At 35.4% G+C, this 17,090-nt stretch overlaps 1 protein-coding gene across 3 annotated transcripts in view; it reads left to right on the top strand.

The window, feature by feature from the left end:
• RTTN (rotatin) overlaps positions 1-17,090 on the top strand; it is a 218,527-nt gene that overhangs the window by 70,417 nt on the left and 131,020 nt on the right. For all 3 annotated transcript variants that reach the window (XM_074274108.1, XM_074274115.1, XM_074274124.1), the window contains 3 exons: positions 6,316-6,504; positions 7,087-7,326; positions 16,251-16,395. In XM_074274108.1, the coding sequence (XP_074130209.1) occupies positions 6,316-6,504; positions 7,087-7,326; positions 16,251-16,395 (574 nt within the window). The remainder of the gene's footprint in view (positions 1-6,315; positions 6,505-7,086; positions 7,327-16,250; positions 16,396-17,090) is intronic.

A 17,090-nucleotide genomic window follows, 5' to 3' on the forward strand; every position in this document is an offset into this window, starting at 1 on the left:
CGTGAAGAGGGGAAAGAACTTCAAAGAATCACAGAATCTCAGAGATAAAAGGTAGCGTAGTGGCTATCTAGTTCTATCAATACCTGAAGCAGAACCCAAATTGCAACATTACTAAGCAGTGGACCTTTAGTCTTCACTTGAATACTTCTAAGGAGGGAGAGTCCAGTACCTTTTGAGGCAGTCCATTATACTTTTGGATAGTTTTAACTGTAATATTGAGTCAAAATCTACCCCTACAGCTTTTGTCCATACCTCTCCCATATTGATTTTTACTTTTTTTTTTTTTTTTTTTGACTAAGTAAAATAAGTAAAATTTGCCTCATTTCTTACCTAGCCTTAGCTATCTAGGGTCATCTCCAATTGACCTGATCTATATCTTGCTACTTGCTACTAGACCCAGATGACACTGGAGGAGAAAGTGAAACTGATGACTTTGCATAACCACCCTCCCTTAAATCCACTTGCAAACAGGGCATCACCTCTCTGATGTCATGGCCCTCTTTGAAAACAAAGGACACACAACCGTTGCTTCTGTATCTGTTCTTTAGAATGAAGAAGAGCAAGGCTAAACTCTCTTCTGTAAGACAGACAGTTCTTCAAATACTCGGAGACAGCTATCATTTCTTCTCTTTTCTTGGCTAGACATATCCATTTCCTTCAGGTAATCTTAATATCATATGATCATTAGACCCTTCACGATTCTTGTCATCCTCCCTGGATTCCCTTCCTATTGCCAGTTTTCTTTCTAAATTGGAGGACAACATTCAAAGTCTGGGAATTGGTTATAGGAAAAAAATATTGACAGTCTTCCATGTAGGCAGGTTTGTAAAGTCATCTCTGACTTTTCTCCCTGCCTTCTTAGCCACATCCACTTAATTGCAAGTTATATTGATTTTTACTTTAGCGAGATTATTCACATCATTACCTCTCTCTGGAAGTGGGAAGGTTTTTCATCTTGGTTCTCCATAATCATGATTGGTCACTGCATTGATCAAAGTTTCAATTTTTTTTTTTTTTTTGTCTTTACAATACTATTATTGTATGAATTGTACTGTTGACTTCACTAGTTTTTTTTTTTTTTTAATCTACATCAAACTAGCTTTTTTCCCCCTCTGAAATAAATCTTTGCATTATTTCCAGAAGCATATGGTATTTCATCATATCCATAAACTCTAATTTGTTCATCCATTCCCCAAGTGATGGACATTCCTTTACCATCTAGTTCTTTGGGAGACGAGGGAATTTTGTAATGACTTATAAAGATTACACAGTGATGGGGGCAGCTAGGTGGCGCAGTGGATAGAGCACCAGCCTTGAATTCAGGAGGACCTAAATTCAAATCTGGTTTCAGACCCTTAACACTTCCTAGCTGTGTGACCCTGGGCAAGTCACTTAACCCCAGCCTGGGGGGGGGGGGGGAGAAAGATTACACAATGATTTGGATTTTGCTAGTGCAAAATAACATCTAGGGAGAATGAAATGTTTCCTGAAGGGATGAAATACATTCTTTGAGGAAAAAGGTTTGAAGAGGTAAGAAAAAAATCATAAATCTATTCCAGAGGATAAATCATGGAGGAAGAAGGAAAGGAGGACCACTGAACACCTAAAGTTAGAGATTAAGAGAACTTTTCCATGGAGAGGGAAAATGGAGAAAGCAGCTCCTTTTTAACCCTAAGGAATAATGATGTGGATTTATGAGTACTTTCAATAAAGAAATAATGATCAAAGGGGGAAAAGAAGCTACATGTAATAGTTCTCTTGTGAGTGTTCTCTGGTGTAAAATACCAAGTCAACTGATTTTTGACTTGAGATAAAGGGGTTGGCTTTGTTTGTATATCCATAACTTGGGATACCTGCTCAAGGGGTTAATCAGGATAGTATAAAGAATGACATTCATAGCATGTGAGAATTTGTTGAAGAAACTAAGGATATTTAATAGCTTAGAGAAGAAATTTCTTAGACATGATAGCTTTATTTGAGTATTTGAAAAGTTATTCTGTAGAATAAAAATTAGATTTGGCTACAGAGCAACAAAATTTGGAGTATTGATTGAAAATTGTAGAACGGCAGATTTAGGTTTATATTTGTATCTGGAGATACAAACACAAGCAAAAAAGAGAGTCCCTTAAAGAGTTTATATTTTATTGGAGGAAAACAAATACACAAAAGGAATAGAAAAACAAGTGTGAGAGGGGGTCCAGGTACGGTTCTGAAGCCAGGAACTGGAAAGGGATAGATTAACCTGGGTTATTCCACAAAATGAAAGCTCCAGAAGGAATTCATCAATGGGAGAAGGGGTGTGCTTTTAAGGGAGATTTTTAGGTTGAAAAGGCTACAGGGGTGTTCCAGGTTGAAGAAGTCCTAGGCATTAAAGGAAATTCTAGGAGTAATAGCATGATGTTGAAGTCTTGAAGCTAATAATGGGTCTGGAAGACAAAGGAAGTCCAACTTGGATCTCTCCACAAAATAGAGACTTCAGAAAGAACTTTTCAGCAGGAGTTCCAGGTTCCAAGAAGTAAGAAGTAGATATTTTAGAGTGAATTCCTATTTAAGTAGTATGTCAAAGAATCAATATGTATTTATTAAATACTGTGTGCCAGTCATTGTTCTACACATAAAAGAAATCAGAACAGAAGTTTTTTTGGTTGATATTCTATACTGGGAGACAGCATGTACATATGTAGGTATTTGCAAAGTAGCTAATTCAATTCAATAAACATTTGTTAAAGAGCTTGCTTGTGCCAGGTACTGTGCAAAATGCTAGCAATACAAATAAGAAAAAGAAAGGTAGTCATTTCCAGCAGGATGAATACTGAGAGACTTGGAGAGATTTACATGAACTGACGCTGAGTGAAATGAGCAGAACCCGAGATCAATATACCCTTCAACAACAATATTGTATGAGGGTATATTCTGATGGAATTGGATATTTTCAACAAAGAGAAGATCTAATTCAGTTCCAATTGATCAGTGATGATCAGAATCAGTTACACCCAGAGAAGGAACACTGGGAAATGAGTGTAAAACTGTTTGCATTTTTGTTTATCTTCCCAGGTTATTTTTACCTTCTGAATCCAATTCTTACTGTGCAACAAAAAAATCAGTTCTGCACACAGATATTGTATCTAGGATACACTATAACATATTTAACATGCATGAGACTGCCTGCCATCTAGGGAGGGGGGTGGAGGGAAGGAGGGGAAAGTTTGGAACAGCAGTGAGTGCAAAGGATAATGTTGTAAAAATTACCCATGCATGTGAACTGTCAAAAAATGTTATAATTATAAAATTAATAAAAAAATAAAAGTAGAAGAGTTAAAATCTAAAAAAAAGAAAGGAAGGAAGGAAAGAAAGGAAGGAAGGAAGGAAGGAAGGAAGGAAGGAAGGAAGGAAGGAAGGTAGTCATTTTCTTAAGAGAACTATCAATGTAATGAGGGAAAGATAGCATACTAGTTGGAAGGCAGAGGGGGGTTGATACCAAGAAGTGGTTGTTGTGGCTATCATGTTCCATGGAATATAAATAAAATATAAAAGGTAATTTAAAAATATTTGTTCAGATAAAAGGTAATATTAGTGCTGATAAGGTACTAGCAGCTTGGAACATCAGAAGAGACTTTATGCAAACAGGGTATTTGGTTTGAAGGAAGGTAGCAATCCTAAGAAGCAAAGTGGGAAAAGAGTGTATTCCTTGCAAGGGAGACCACAGGTGCAAAGGTACTGAATTTGGAATGTTATACTTGGTTTATAGAAGAAGGCCGTTTGACTAGACTGAAGAGTGTATGAAGAGAAGTAATACATAGTAAGTTTGGAAAGATAGACTGTGAAGATTTTTACTGGTGGTTGTGAAAGTTTTTACTGATGATTCCCATATATACAAATGTACATAGAGATGGATTTTAGATAAAACCTTTACTAAACTCTTATTAGATGTTGAGCAATGTGGGTTAATCTTTGGGGATATAAATACAAGCAAGCAAGATAATACCTGCTTCCAAGGAGCTTATATTCTAATGGAGTAAGATAGCATTTATTGGCAAGTTAAGAAACCAGAGTAAGTGACAATGGATGGAAAAGTGGCTAGCAATAAGGAAAGGAATTCCAGAGAATTGAATTTAAATGAAAATTGTTACTTGTATATCTTAAGTTGCTGCAGCATGCTCCTGGTTGGATGGGGACTCTAAGAAGGTCTGAACACTTAAAAGAAACAAATCTGAATGCTGGGAAGTTGAAGGTGTTGTTAGCAAGAAAACATATTAACATGCTAATAACTTTTTTTTTTTCACTTTTGCTACTCAAGTCCATAGATCTACTTGATGAGTTCTCCCTTGGGCTTTTCAGGAACTAAGGCTGAGAATTTCCCCAGCATACTCATGCTGTATATCTGTTTTGAATTTATGGGATTCAAGATATATGCCTCAACTTCATTTCTGTGAGATGACTTTGTTTCAATTTTTCTCAAATAGGAAGTTCTTGAGATTTAAATATACCTGGGAACCTTCCCTGAGAGCTCGTCTGGCTTTCAGAACCTTCCTGGGGAGCTCGGCTTGGGGGCCCTCGCATGCTCCTTGCCCCTAGGCTGGCCAGGTGGCTGGCACAGCGGGGAACGTTGGGAGAGCCCCCAGAGCCTGCCGCTGCCTTTGTGGCAGTAAGAAACCATGGATACATTTTTGGTTTGTGATAAAAAATAAAGTGCTCTACACATATGCTGCAAGTGAGGATGTTGCAGCCTTGGAAAGTCAGCCATTATTGGGATTCACTGTTACTGAAGTTCAAGATGAAAATTCACAGTCCAGAGTGTTCCAACTACTGCATAAAAACGTCCTGTTTTACATGTTCAAAGCAGATGATGCTCATTCAGCTCAAAAGTGGATAGAAGCATTTCAAGAAGGCACAGTGCTGTAGCACCATCTGCTTCATCTCTTTTTGATGCTTCCAGAGAACTAGAATTTCATCAGAACTCATGAAATACAGTAAAAAGATTATCAACGTAATCATGCACTGCCAAGAGAAAATCCACCTCAGTTGTATGTTTATCTAATTTAGGAAATTCTTTTAGTCATGTTAATATTTTTTAAAAAGAGATTGTACACTTGTTAGGGTTCTTTTTTCATACAAATGTTATTTATTAAATTTTTGTTGTTTAAAAAAAAAAAAGAGAGATTTAAATATACCTTCAACACTATTTCTTAATCTCAAGTTGAAATATAAATTCTTTCAGCTTTTCAGGGGCAACAAAAGCATATATAAATTTAAATTCACAGATGATTTCAAAATTTCATCCAATCCAGTTTTTATTCTCAATGCTGTGAAAAATTAAGAGAAGTAGCAAAACTGATTGCTTATCTTCTGATAGAAATGCTAATGGAGAATGACATAGTAAAAAAAAAAAAAAAGTAATAGAGTGAGATAGAAGAGTAGACTTGGGCAATTTCTAAACAAAATAATAAGTTTTCAAAATTATTAGCCTCTGAATAATTGATTGAACTGTGTTGTAAATAAATGGCTTGTCCAGATTTCAAAAAGTTAGGTTCATTCTGTGCTTGAATTATTGCATGGCTATAAGAATCATATAATAATAATTTGCTGTACTATATATAGCATGGAATTGAGTTAGGAAAACCTGTGTTCCATTCCTATGTCTTCTATTTTCTCTCTTTGTGATCTTGGAAAAATTGCTTATGTTCCTTTTTAGCTGTGGCAACTCCTTTGGACTTCCCTAAGTCTCAGACACACCACTGCCTTCTGAGATGGTTATATATATATATTTTTTTTTATAGGGGAGATACCTTGATTGATGGAATTGTAGAGCCTCTTCATAATGTAGAAATCACTTAAGACTCCTCCCCATTTTTAGATATATTACCAAATCTAGAATCTCAGAGGCTATTTAGTTTAACATGTCTCTGAAAAAGAATCATCTTTAAAATAGTAAAATTAATTATTCTTTTACTTTGACATTTGTATTATAAGGTTTAATATGTGTATAATTACCCTGAAAGTCAGAAAATGTGTAAAGAATAGTCTTGTTCTTTGTTTTTCCTTGAAATGTGGCTTGGGAAGTAGTTAATAAGGTTTGTATTTTTTCAGTAGCAGTAATTCATTGGATCATATATTTTGAGTTGGGTTCAAATGTTAAGATTTTGGAGACTCTTTTAAAAAATGTATTTTTGATTAACTTGGTACTGAGGAATGTTTTGGAGTTGAATTGAAGTTATTCTCCCTTTTTGTGGTATGTCAGTTTTTAAAAATATTTGAGTAGGGGCATGAAGAAAGTGATGGAAAGTGGATTAAATTTTGCATATCTATTTTCTTTAGGTATCATCTTCCAGTTCATCTCCCTGGTCACCATGCTGTCAGCCCTCACTATGTGGTTTTGCCATTATCTACTGATTGCTTGTCTTTGAAGCCTGTGACAGATATGTTGCGAATAGCTTGGAATTTGTCTCGGTGCCATGGAATTGATAACCTGCTGAAAGAGATAAACTCTGAAAGTGAAACCCAGGAGTAAGCTATTATCATTTGTTTAAAAAACAATTCATATTTTAGTGAGTTATGATTATCTTTTTCCTTCTAGATTTTTTTTTAACTATTCAGTTATTCAGGGTTGAGTATTTTCAATAGAAGTTCCTAATTTTCACTTGGTTTCCAGGTATTAGATATTCCTCTTTATTTTAAAACTTGATTTTTATGTGTTGTTGGCCTTCCTGAAATGCTAACAAATTTAAATTAAAAAAATATAAATACACAGATTATCTAAAATTGAGTGGTGTTGGTAAATGTCTAGATCGCCTTAATAAAAGTAAATAGATGTTTATTTTTAAAGCATTATTCAGTCAAAGGAATATCACTTTATCATGCTATTATGAGAAAGGATAAGGTGTATGATACACAAGTGCTAATGTATAGCCCTAAATTTTGTACACAGCTACTATTTTGCCTTTCCTTAGGCGCTAGACTTTTAAATGAAGAAAATTAACTAAGGCTCATGATTACAGATGTTACACACATAAAATTTGAATTTTTTTTCTTAATGTTGGGGGGAAATAAATGGTCAGTTAATTTTCTGTATGGATTTTCTTTTTTCAGAATTTTAAACTCACTTAAATTATCTATGGAGGACATTCTTACTCTAAAGATTACACACACATATAGTGGATTGGAAGATTGTCGCTCTTCTATTATTCAAGCTGAAGGCCATGAGGGAGTCAAAGCTGCTGTCACTAGAATGAGTTTATACCTTTTAAATGACAGACTTTCTTTTAAGGGTGTTGATGGCCCTTGTGGTTCTGTCTTAAAGACTTCTGCTTGGCACCAAGAACTAAACAGGTCAGTTAATGTCAAGACTTCTAGTTATAAAAGCACAGCAAATTATTTTCACGTTTAGCAGTGAATCTTTGAAGAAAATATTTTGTTATTTCACTGTATATCTCATAACAAGAATCTTTTTCATTATTATTTTAAAAATAGCAAAAAATAAATCAAGGTGAAAGTTTATGTTAAGCAGTGGTAAACTAACTTAAATTGGTTGGCTGTTTGACCCCATAGAAATCACTGGGACTCGACTTGAATATAGCTATGGAATTCCAAATTCAGAGGCTATAGATAAAGAGGAGGAGGAGGAGGTTACATGTTAAAATTTTTCATTGTTTAGGTGTCTTCAGTTGTGTCTGACTTGAAGATATACTCATGAGATAATCTGGCAACCAGAGAAGGCAAGCTTTGTAGAAAGCATTTAGATGTGGTCAGTGGAGTTAGAAATGGAGGTGGTCTTGTTATTAGATACCACTGTATACTATCTAGACAACAAAAGGAAATAAATGAGTCTGGGAAACAGATCATAATCCAGGTACTGAGCCACATATAAGAGAGATGAAAGACTTCAATTATTTAGATGTCTGCTAGTGTTCTCTTTGCCCAGAACAGAACAAATATTTTCTTGACTTGCTTTAATAAAAATTTCATTCTTCAGACTGTGATCAGGAACCAATTAAGATAAATCTAATTTTCTACAACTAGGATGAAACTGGCTGCTAATATAGGAAAGGGAACTTTTTTTATCTTGCCATAGTCCTCCTTTCTCTATATCTATCTATCTATCTATCTATCTATCTATCTATCTATCTATCTATCTATCTGTCTGTCATCTATGAGCTACCTATCTATCTGTATCCATTAATTTATTATTTATTGCTTTATGAATCATGTTGGGAGAGAATAGAAAAAAAAAAACAGAAAAAAGAAGTGAAGATAGGCATGTGTTGATTTACATTCAATCTCCGTAGTTCTTTTTCAATATACAGATGGCATTTTTTATCCAAAGTCTATTGGGATTGCCTTGGATGAAAAGGGAACTTTGTGGAGAAATGAGCCTTTGATATTGAAGAAAGCTAGAAATAATTGGACATGTACCCTAGATTTTGGGACAGCTGATTTCAAAGACTTCTGATGAAGGGATAGAGAATAGTACTTGGATTCAGGACTATTTAAAACACTTAATAACTTTGTGACCTTGAACAAGTAGCTTTTCTCAGCTGAGAAACTGAGGTCCATGTCATGAGATCTAGATAAGGTGTAACTAAATGAAATTAGGGTTAATTGAGGTCTAGTGGCAGGTTTGGGGTACAGGGTCAAATGGAGTTTCCCTGCAACCCCTTTTGATTCAGTGCAAGGATACAGAGTTAAATGAGTTCTAGGCCCGACAACCTAGATTGATAAAAGAGGTTTATTGTGGGGTTTGGAAGTAAGGTTAAAGTCTGGTTAGTAAAAGGTGTTAGGTAAAGAGAGGAATACACCAGAAGTTCTGGTGGACAGAGAGTCTGTGGTGCAAAGCATGGTTCTAGCATGTTTCGACCCTCTGCAAAGAAATAATTCTAGCTTGGCTCTTTTATAAGGAGAGATTTGGCTAAAGGGGCCTATGGATGCAGACCCAGGTTGGTTCCTCGATGGATTTCATCTAGGGCTAGAATTTGCTCGGTGGGGGTTGGGAAACCTGAGCAGATCATTAGAATGGGGGCTGGGACAGCCCAAGTTGGGCTCAGATCCGATGGGGGCTGGGAGAGCCTGGATATCTCCCATTGGAATCCAAAAGGGTACTTTCCACCAGGATTTGTGAATCAAAGGTCAGCCATGGGGACTGGGAATCAGAAAGGAATCTTAAAGGGGCTATAATCCACATCACATGGATATTAAATGACTTGACCAATATTAAGTATAAGAATAGGATTTGAATTTAGGTCCCCAAATACCATATAAAATTTTTAAAAATTTATTATGAAAACTATTTGCAACCACATTGTATCATATGTGCATTTGGAGTAAGATAAAAGTTTCTTCATCTGTAAAATGGGGGATAATAATAGGAACTACTTCAGAGGATTGTTACTATTTTATGAGGTTGTTGTAAAATACTTTGCAATCTTAGTGCTATATAAAAGGTAGCTCTTACTATTATGACAAATTTTGGGAGGTTTGGTTAATAATTCATCTGGAAGAAATTTAATAGTTTTAGTGGATTACAAGTTCCATGTTGGTCAGTGGTGTGCTGTGGTTCCCTCTCAAGGAGAAGCAATGTACCCTGGAGAAGTGAAATCTGTTCCTGTTTAGCCTATGGATCCTTTGCCTCCAGGCACAGTAGGCTTGACCATTTCACCTTTTGAGAGTGCTTACAAAACAGTATCCATCCATACACTGATGTGGGAAACTAGAGAACGTGTAGCTAATGTGTCACTAACAGGTAGACAACATGTGATTTATTGACCAGGAGAAGTAGTGCATCAGGCTTATTGTTTTGTACCCCTAATAAGCAACCTGGTGATAGTAGCCTAGATTCTGACTCCAATGAACAAAATCCAGGAATATATTGGACAGCAGCTGTGACAGCTGACTGACCTATGCTTACTATTTATATAAATGGAATACCATTTGAATAATTGGTAGACACAGGTGCAGATCGTACAGTTCTTAGAGGTACCAATTGGCCCATTCACTGGCCAAAGATTAAAGCAGACACCTACATATCTGGGGTAGGAGGATCAATAGCAGCAGAAGTTAGTGCTAGGCCTTTGAGATGGATATTTGAAGGGGAAACAGGAGTTTTTACTCCTTTTGTGGTTGAAAAAAGTCCCCATCAATCTGTGGGGAAGAGACATTTTACAGCAGATAGGATTACAAATAAGCACTTCGGCTTTTTTAGGCAGGGCTGCTGTTGAAGGCCTACCTGCACTTTCACCGGTTCCTATTCAGTGGAAGACTGATTCACCAGTGTGGGTAGAACAGTGGCCCTTAAGAAGTGATAAAATTCAGGCCTTATTAGACATAGTGAATTCCCCAGTATTTGTGGTGAAAAAGAAATCTTGAAAATGGAGGATGTTAACTGATCTAAGAAGAGTAAATGAACAGATGGAAACTATGGGAACTCTTCAACCTGGACTTCCATCTCCTACTCAGTTGCCAAGAGAATGGCCTCTTTGGGTTATAGACATTAAGGATTGTTTCTATTCTATCCCTCTAGATAAGGAGGATACGAAAAGATTTGCTTTTTCAGTGCCTAGTGTTAATTTGGCTGAGGCTTATAAAAGATATGAATGGACAGTTTTGCCACAGGGAATGAAAAACAGCCCTATTATGTGCCAAATGTATGTTGCTGCTGCTCTTGCTCCAGTAAGAAAAGCCTTTCCAAAAGTAATATCGTTACATTATATGGATGATATTTTGGGATGTGCGTTTGAGGAACAGATGTTAGAAGCATGTCTACAAAAGACCATGGAAACACTAAAGTACTACAAACTGCATATAGCTACAGAAAAAATTCAAAGAAATGCTCCTTTTCAATATTTAGGATATGAAGTATATCCTAAGACACTCACAGTACAAAAGCTTTCTTTAAGAACAGAGAAGTTGAACACCTTAAATGATTTCCAAAAATTAATAGGAGATATCCAATGGATGCGTCCTGTGTTAGGCCAACTACCAATCAACTGCAACCTCTATATGACATTTTAAGGGGAGGCAGTGCTTTAAATTCACCACGCCAGCTTACAAAAGAAGCACAAGAGGCTTTGAGAGAAGTTGAACTGGCTTTATCCAATGTGGTTGAAAGAGTCACTTAAAAACCCTTGGAAATATCAATTTTTGCTACAAAAGAGGCACCCACAGCAGTCCTTCATCAAGGAGACAGTATGATTGAGTGGGTGAACTTCCCAGCACAACCAGAACAAAGCCTTACTCCTTACCCAGTGCTTGTGGCTAGAATTTTATTAAAGGCTATTAAGAGAGTAATACAATTATCTGGGATAAGTCCTGAAAAAATATACACATTCTATACTAACGCACAAATTAATGTATGCTGTGAGACCATCCCAGAATGGCAAATTTTATTGGCCACAGCTCCAAATTTTGCACATGGGTCTCCATTAAAGATAACCTGGCTACTACATAATTGGCGATGGATTTTTGAAGAAAAGGTTTCTAAGGTTCCTCTTAAAGGACCAACAATCTTTACAGATGCCTCCAAAGAAAATATTTGTGCTGTATACTGTCATGAGTTAACCATAAAGAAAGTAGTCAGGACTCCTTTTCAGTCCACTTAGCAGAATGAATTATTTGCTATCATGCTAGCTCTTACTTATTACCCAGGAGACGTAAATATAATTACTGATTCAGCCTATTCAGTAGGTGTAGTACAAAGAATTGCCACAGCCCAAATAAAATTTGCAGCCTCTAATATTTATCACTCTTTAAGGAACTTCAAGAGCACGTAAGAAAGCATCCAGGCAAGATTTATATCTTGCATGTCCACTCACATAGTGGACTTCCAGATCCGGTTTTTGATGGAAATTCAAAGGCAAATAGCCTTTTAACTATGTCAGCCAATACTCCTTTATTTCAGGAAGCACAAGAATCTCATTCTAAATATTATCAGGCTACTCGAGCTTTACTTACAATTTGGAATAACAAGAGAGGAAGCTAGGAGCATAATAAAAAGCTGTACAACTTGCCTTCCTTTCTACCCTCCTACACTCCCTCCAGGGAAGAATCCTTGTGGTTTGAGACCCAATGAAATCTGGCAAATGGATATGACCCACTATAAATCTTTTGGTCGTCTGTCTTTCATCCATGTGGTAGTAGATACTTTTCAGGATTCACTTTTGCAGTGCCAATAGCAAAAGAGACAGCCCGTCTGGTCACTGAATTCCTTATCCAAGCATTTGCAATTATGGGTGTGCCACAAGAAATAAAAACAGATAATGGACCTGCATATAGTTCTAAACATTTTGCGCACTTTTGTGCGCAGTATTTTACACACCTCTGGAATACCTTTTAATCTGCAAGGTCAGACAATAGTAGAGAGAGGAAACAGAGACATTAAGATACTCCTCCAAAAATAAAAAAAAGGGGGAGCCACAGGTAACCCTAGAGAACTTCTAAATTTAGTTCTCTATACCATTAATTTTCTAATTTTTGACAAAGATGCACTGGCTCCGGCAGACAGGTTTTATAACCCACCAGAAGGGCAGTGTCCAGTGCGAGCAGCTCCACTGTCCTTAGATAAGTGCCAGGTGATGTGGAGAGACCCAGAAAGTGGTGAATGGAAGGGACCAGATAGGTTAACTGCCTGGGGGAGAGGGTTTGCTTGTATTTCTTCAGATGTAAAAGGAATAAGATGGGTGCCAATGAGTCGTATTCGCCTTGTCCATCAGAGAGAGACAGAAAAAGAGAAAGACCTCAAAACAAAGGAGAAAATCTAAGAAACATCTGACTCTGAAAGACCATGGCTAATAAGAAGACTATTAAAGAACTTTAAAACCAGCAGGAATCATTGGATTTCCTAACACAAGATGAGACTAATGGACAATGGACTTATGGACATTAATAAATTCTCAATTTATGATTATTTGATCATGTTATTTGTTACATAATTCTAGCATGTATTATGTTACTATGTTACTGTGTTACTCTGTGTTTATGTAATCTATATAATTATGTGTAATGCCTCCCATATTGATGGATTTATGTTTCAAGGTCATGACCACCCTATGTTCTAAATCAAAAGAAAGGGGGAGATGTTAGGTTCTTACTAAGTGCTGAGATAATGAGATATTAGGTTCTTACTAGGTGCTAAGTTGGTACTTAATAAATCTCTTGTTCTGGCTTTTGGGGGGAGTTTTACCCCTTTGAACTTCTAGGGAGGAGCTTACATGCTTAGGAGGAGCAAGTTCATTGGTTGAAGTACTTTTCCCCAGAAGCCCCTGAGTTATTCCACGCCCATTCTCTGGGAGGATAAAAGAAGCAACATTGAGCAAGGGAAAGAGTCTCTGCTCTAGGTCAGAGTTGGCAGCCGGTAGAGGCATTGAGTTGAGACAGCAGATCTCCTCCCAGAGAGCGATCGGCTATCTCTGGAGACAACAGGACTTTACAAAAATGCTTATATTTTCATTGCACTCTGCCTTGATCATTGTATTGAATTTATTTCTGTGTATTTTATTTAAAGAATGATTTCAGTAATCAGGAAAGTATCCTAAGGTGTTGAAAGATCTCAAGTTCATGAATTTGAACCTTATAAATATTATTGGAGCATATTGGGCATATTTACTCTTGAGAAGGAAAGATTTAAGTAGGGTATTGTTATAAGTTCCTTCAAGTGTTTTTTAGGATTATCATGTAGAATATGGATTAGATTTCTTTGACTTGGCACAATAGAGGCCAAAGTAGGAACAAAGAAGCAAGTTTAGGTGTGATGAAAGGACGATTAGTATTACAGTTAAATAGGAATGAGCTGAATTAGTTAACTTTTCTTCAGTATTGGTTTTCAAAGAAAAGCTGTATAATCTAATAAATAATTTAATTTAATAACTTAACTTTATAGGTATTTTGTTTCAATTAAGTTAGATTAGATAACTACTATGATCCCTTTCATTTTGGAAATTTTGTAATTTGTGATATTTTTGAACTTTTATAGAAACTATTAGTTTCTGATAATTTTGTTCATTTCTTCTTCTTAGATCTAACATCTAATAATAGTATTTTATTTGTTATCAATATGTGATGCATGGAATAAATTTCACTATCTTCTATGTCATATTAATAGGATGAGTAATACAAGGTATATATTATGTTAAAAGGCCTGTTCACAAAATTATTCATAAAAAAATTACTTTTTTTATTAGTCTTAATTCTATGAAATGATTAGAATTGGAATTAGATCCCCTCTGATATAAAGGGTAAACCATAAAATTTTTAATTTTTTAATATAAAAAGTCTACTAAGAAGCTTTCATTCCTTATCTGCTCTGTAAGCACATATGATGTTTTTAAAATTTTTCCATGTTAAATTAAAAATTAAGAAAAATGCATTTGGATTTAGAGGATCTAAAATCTGGGAAGATGAGAGAATTTTGGTGAAAAAATAGAGTTCTATTTTGGCATATTATATTTGAGATCCTTATAAGACATCTAGATCAAGGTGCCCAAGAGGCCATTGGTAGTGTATAATTATAGCTCAGGAGAGAGATTAAGGAAGACTATATAAATCTGGAAATTATATGCATAGGGATCATATCTGGACTCATGGGAATTGATATAAACATCCAAGTCCAATAGTATAGATAGAAAAAGAAAAAGAAAAGTAGGCTCAAGATAAAGACTTGATAACTTTAGTTGCTATTGTATGATGAGGTTGGAAGCCAGCCTGCAGAAGCTTTAAAAAGACCGTGATAAGAGATACAGAAGCTGCCCTAAAATACTTCCTCACACAAGCCACGACCTCTATAATAATAATATTCTCTATCATCTACAATACATGATCAATAAACCAGTGAACATTTTTTCAACTTTCTGACCAATGAGCCTCTATCTCAATAGAGGCTCTCTTCATAAAACTAAGCCTCGTCCCCTTCCACAAGTGGAAGCACCGGAGGAATTTAAGCATGAAAGGGGAAAAACAATATGAAAAACAATATGTAGTATAGATGACAGGGGAGATAGGATCAAAGACTTTTTGTTTTTCTAAAGGGCGAAGGAGATTTGCATATGTATTACATACTTATAAGCAGTATAGCTATTGTTTAAAATTGAAATAGGGAGAATAAAAGGGGAGGCCATGATATCAGGGCCTCATAAAGAGGACTTTGCCTTGGCAACATGGGTTGACTCTTATCAAGAGACAGGAGTGCAGCTAATAGTGCAAGATAACTGAATGGTGTAAGATGAGAGAGAAAGGGGAGCTATTGATGAGTGGTCTTAATTTTTTTTAGTGAATTATAAGGTGATGTGATCAGTTTAGAAAGGAAGGGAAAAAGAAATGCTTTGGGTGGCTTTAGTAGAGAAAAGAATATTTGGAATAGCTTCAATGGAGAGTGGCATAGCAAATGTTTAGGAGAGGAATTGAATGTTTACTTTGTTGTAGTAAGGATTTGTTGAGATTAGATAACTTAAATTTGTAATAGTTTTGTGATTTCCTCCAGTTTACTTCAGCAGTGAATAGAAGGAAATGTAGCAAATAGTGAGAATAATCCAGGATTTGGTTTTGGCAAGCCATGATTGAAGATAGTTAAAAAGGGAAATTGATTTTTAGCATGGAGTTGTGTTGGCTTTATGAAGGACTTAAATAATGAAAGAGGAAGCATGTAAATAGTTTAGGGTTAGTAGCCAGGGAAAAAACTGAATGATGAAGGGAATGGAGGTCACAGAGAAAATAAAGGTCACAATTCGTGGTTATAAAGCATAAGGAAAAATTGAATTATTACATAAAGGGCTATCAGAATTTACAAACAAATATATGAAACATTGGTTAGCTATATCAAGGTAAGACGTCAACAGGTAAGTTGGTCTTATCCTTTACCAAATATCCCTGTTTCTGTGGGTGCTTAAATTTCTCTTGTTTTATTGCCATTTTTGACATCTAAAACTCTATCAGATAGTGACAAGGAAAAGGGAAATTTTTGCTTTATTCCTATATTTATTGGAATTTTTATATAATAAATTTTAGATATTTATTTTACTTCTTTGTATTTATTTAGTATTTCCCAATTTTAAAATTCTCTATTTTGATTTTAGAATATCTTTCATCATTTTCCATTTAAAATGTATCACAATTCTGATATATTTTATGCACGAAAATAGCTAATCATTTATAATTCAGTTACTTTAATATTTTGTACCATAGAATGCCATTTTTGTTTTTCATAGATTTGGTGCTTTTTGTAATATTTAAAGAGAAAGCAAATGAAACCTATGTTATGGTTTGCATTACAGGTTTCTACAAGTACTTCCTGCTTGTCCTGAAGATGAGAAGCTTCTGGCTGATATCATGTGTTTTATAAATAAGTTACTGAGGGAACATAGGAATTCTCCAGTTATTGAATTTCTAGATTGGATTCTGGAAATAGTCCTTAAACAGGTAAGATTTTATATATGAGATAATTTTTTTTTATTTTTTTTTAGGTTTGATGTAATCTCTAAAAATTACTGCTATTACTGGAAAATGAATTTATGGAATTTTACTTAATGAATTTATCTTTTGTAATCTAGTTAATACAGACCCGGTAGTGATTTTGATAGGTCAAAGGGTATGCATAGTTTTATAATCCTTGATCATAATTCTGAATTGTTCTATATTTTTCTATCTCTTTTAGGAATCTGGCCTTTTTATCATCAAAAATTATATAAATATTAATACTAAGTAGATACAGAAGTCAGAAAGATTAGTTTTATGTCCTACTTTTGATACATGATGTGTGATCTTGAACAAGTCACTAACTTCTCTGAGCTCCAGACTGTAAATTTCAGAACAGATGCAGTTGTTCATCGGGAATTTCCTATACCAAAGAAATCATAGTACATTTAGCAGAAATAGTAGAAATAAGCTAGAACTTTTCCTTCTTCCATTCCCACTTTTTTCTTAAAGGAAACCTCAAGAATGTTATCTCATTACAAAAATGGTTTCATTTATTCAAAAAATTTAAAAAATTTTAGAGGTGAAGGTAACCTTAGAGTTCATCTGGTCCAAATCCCACACCATCCCCCCCCTTTTTTTTTTTTAATAAATGAAACTGGGGCCCAAAGAGGGTAACTCATTTGGCTGGAGTTGTCCCA

This window comes from Sminthopsis crassicaudata, chromosome 1 (genome assembly GCF_048593235.1).
Source record: "Sminthopsis crassicaudata isolate SCR6 chromosome 1, ASM4859323v1, whole genome shotgun sequence".
Classification (NCBI taxonomy): Eukaryota; Metazoa; Chordata; class Mammalia; order Dasyuromorphia; family Dasyuridae; genus Sminthopsis; species Sminthopsis crassicaudata.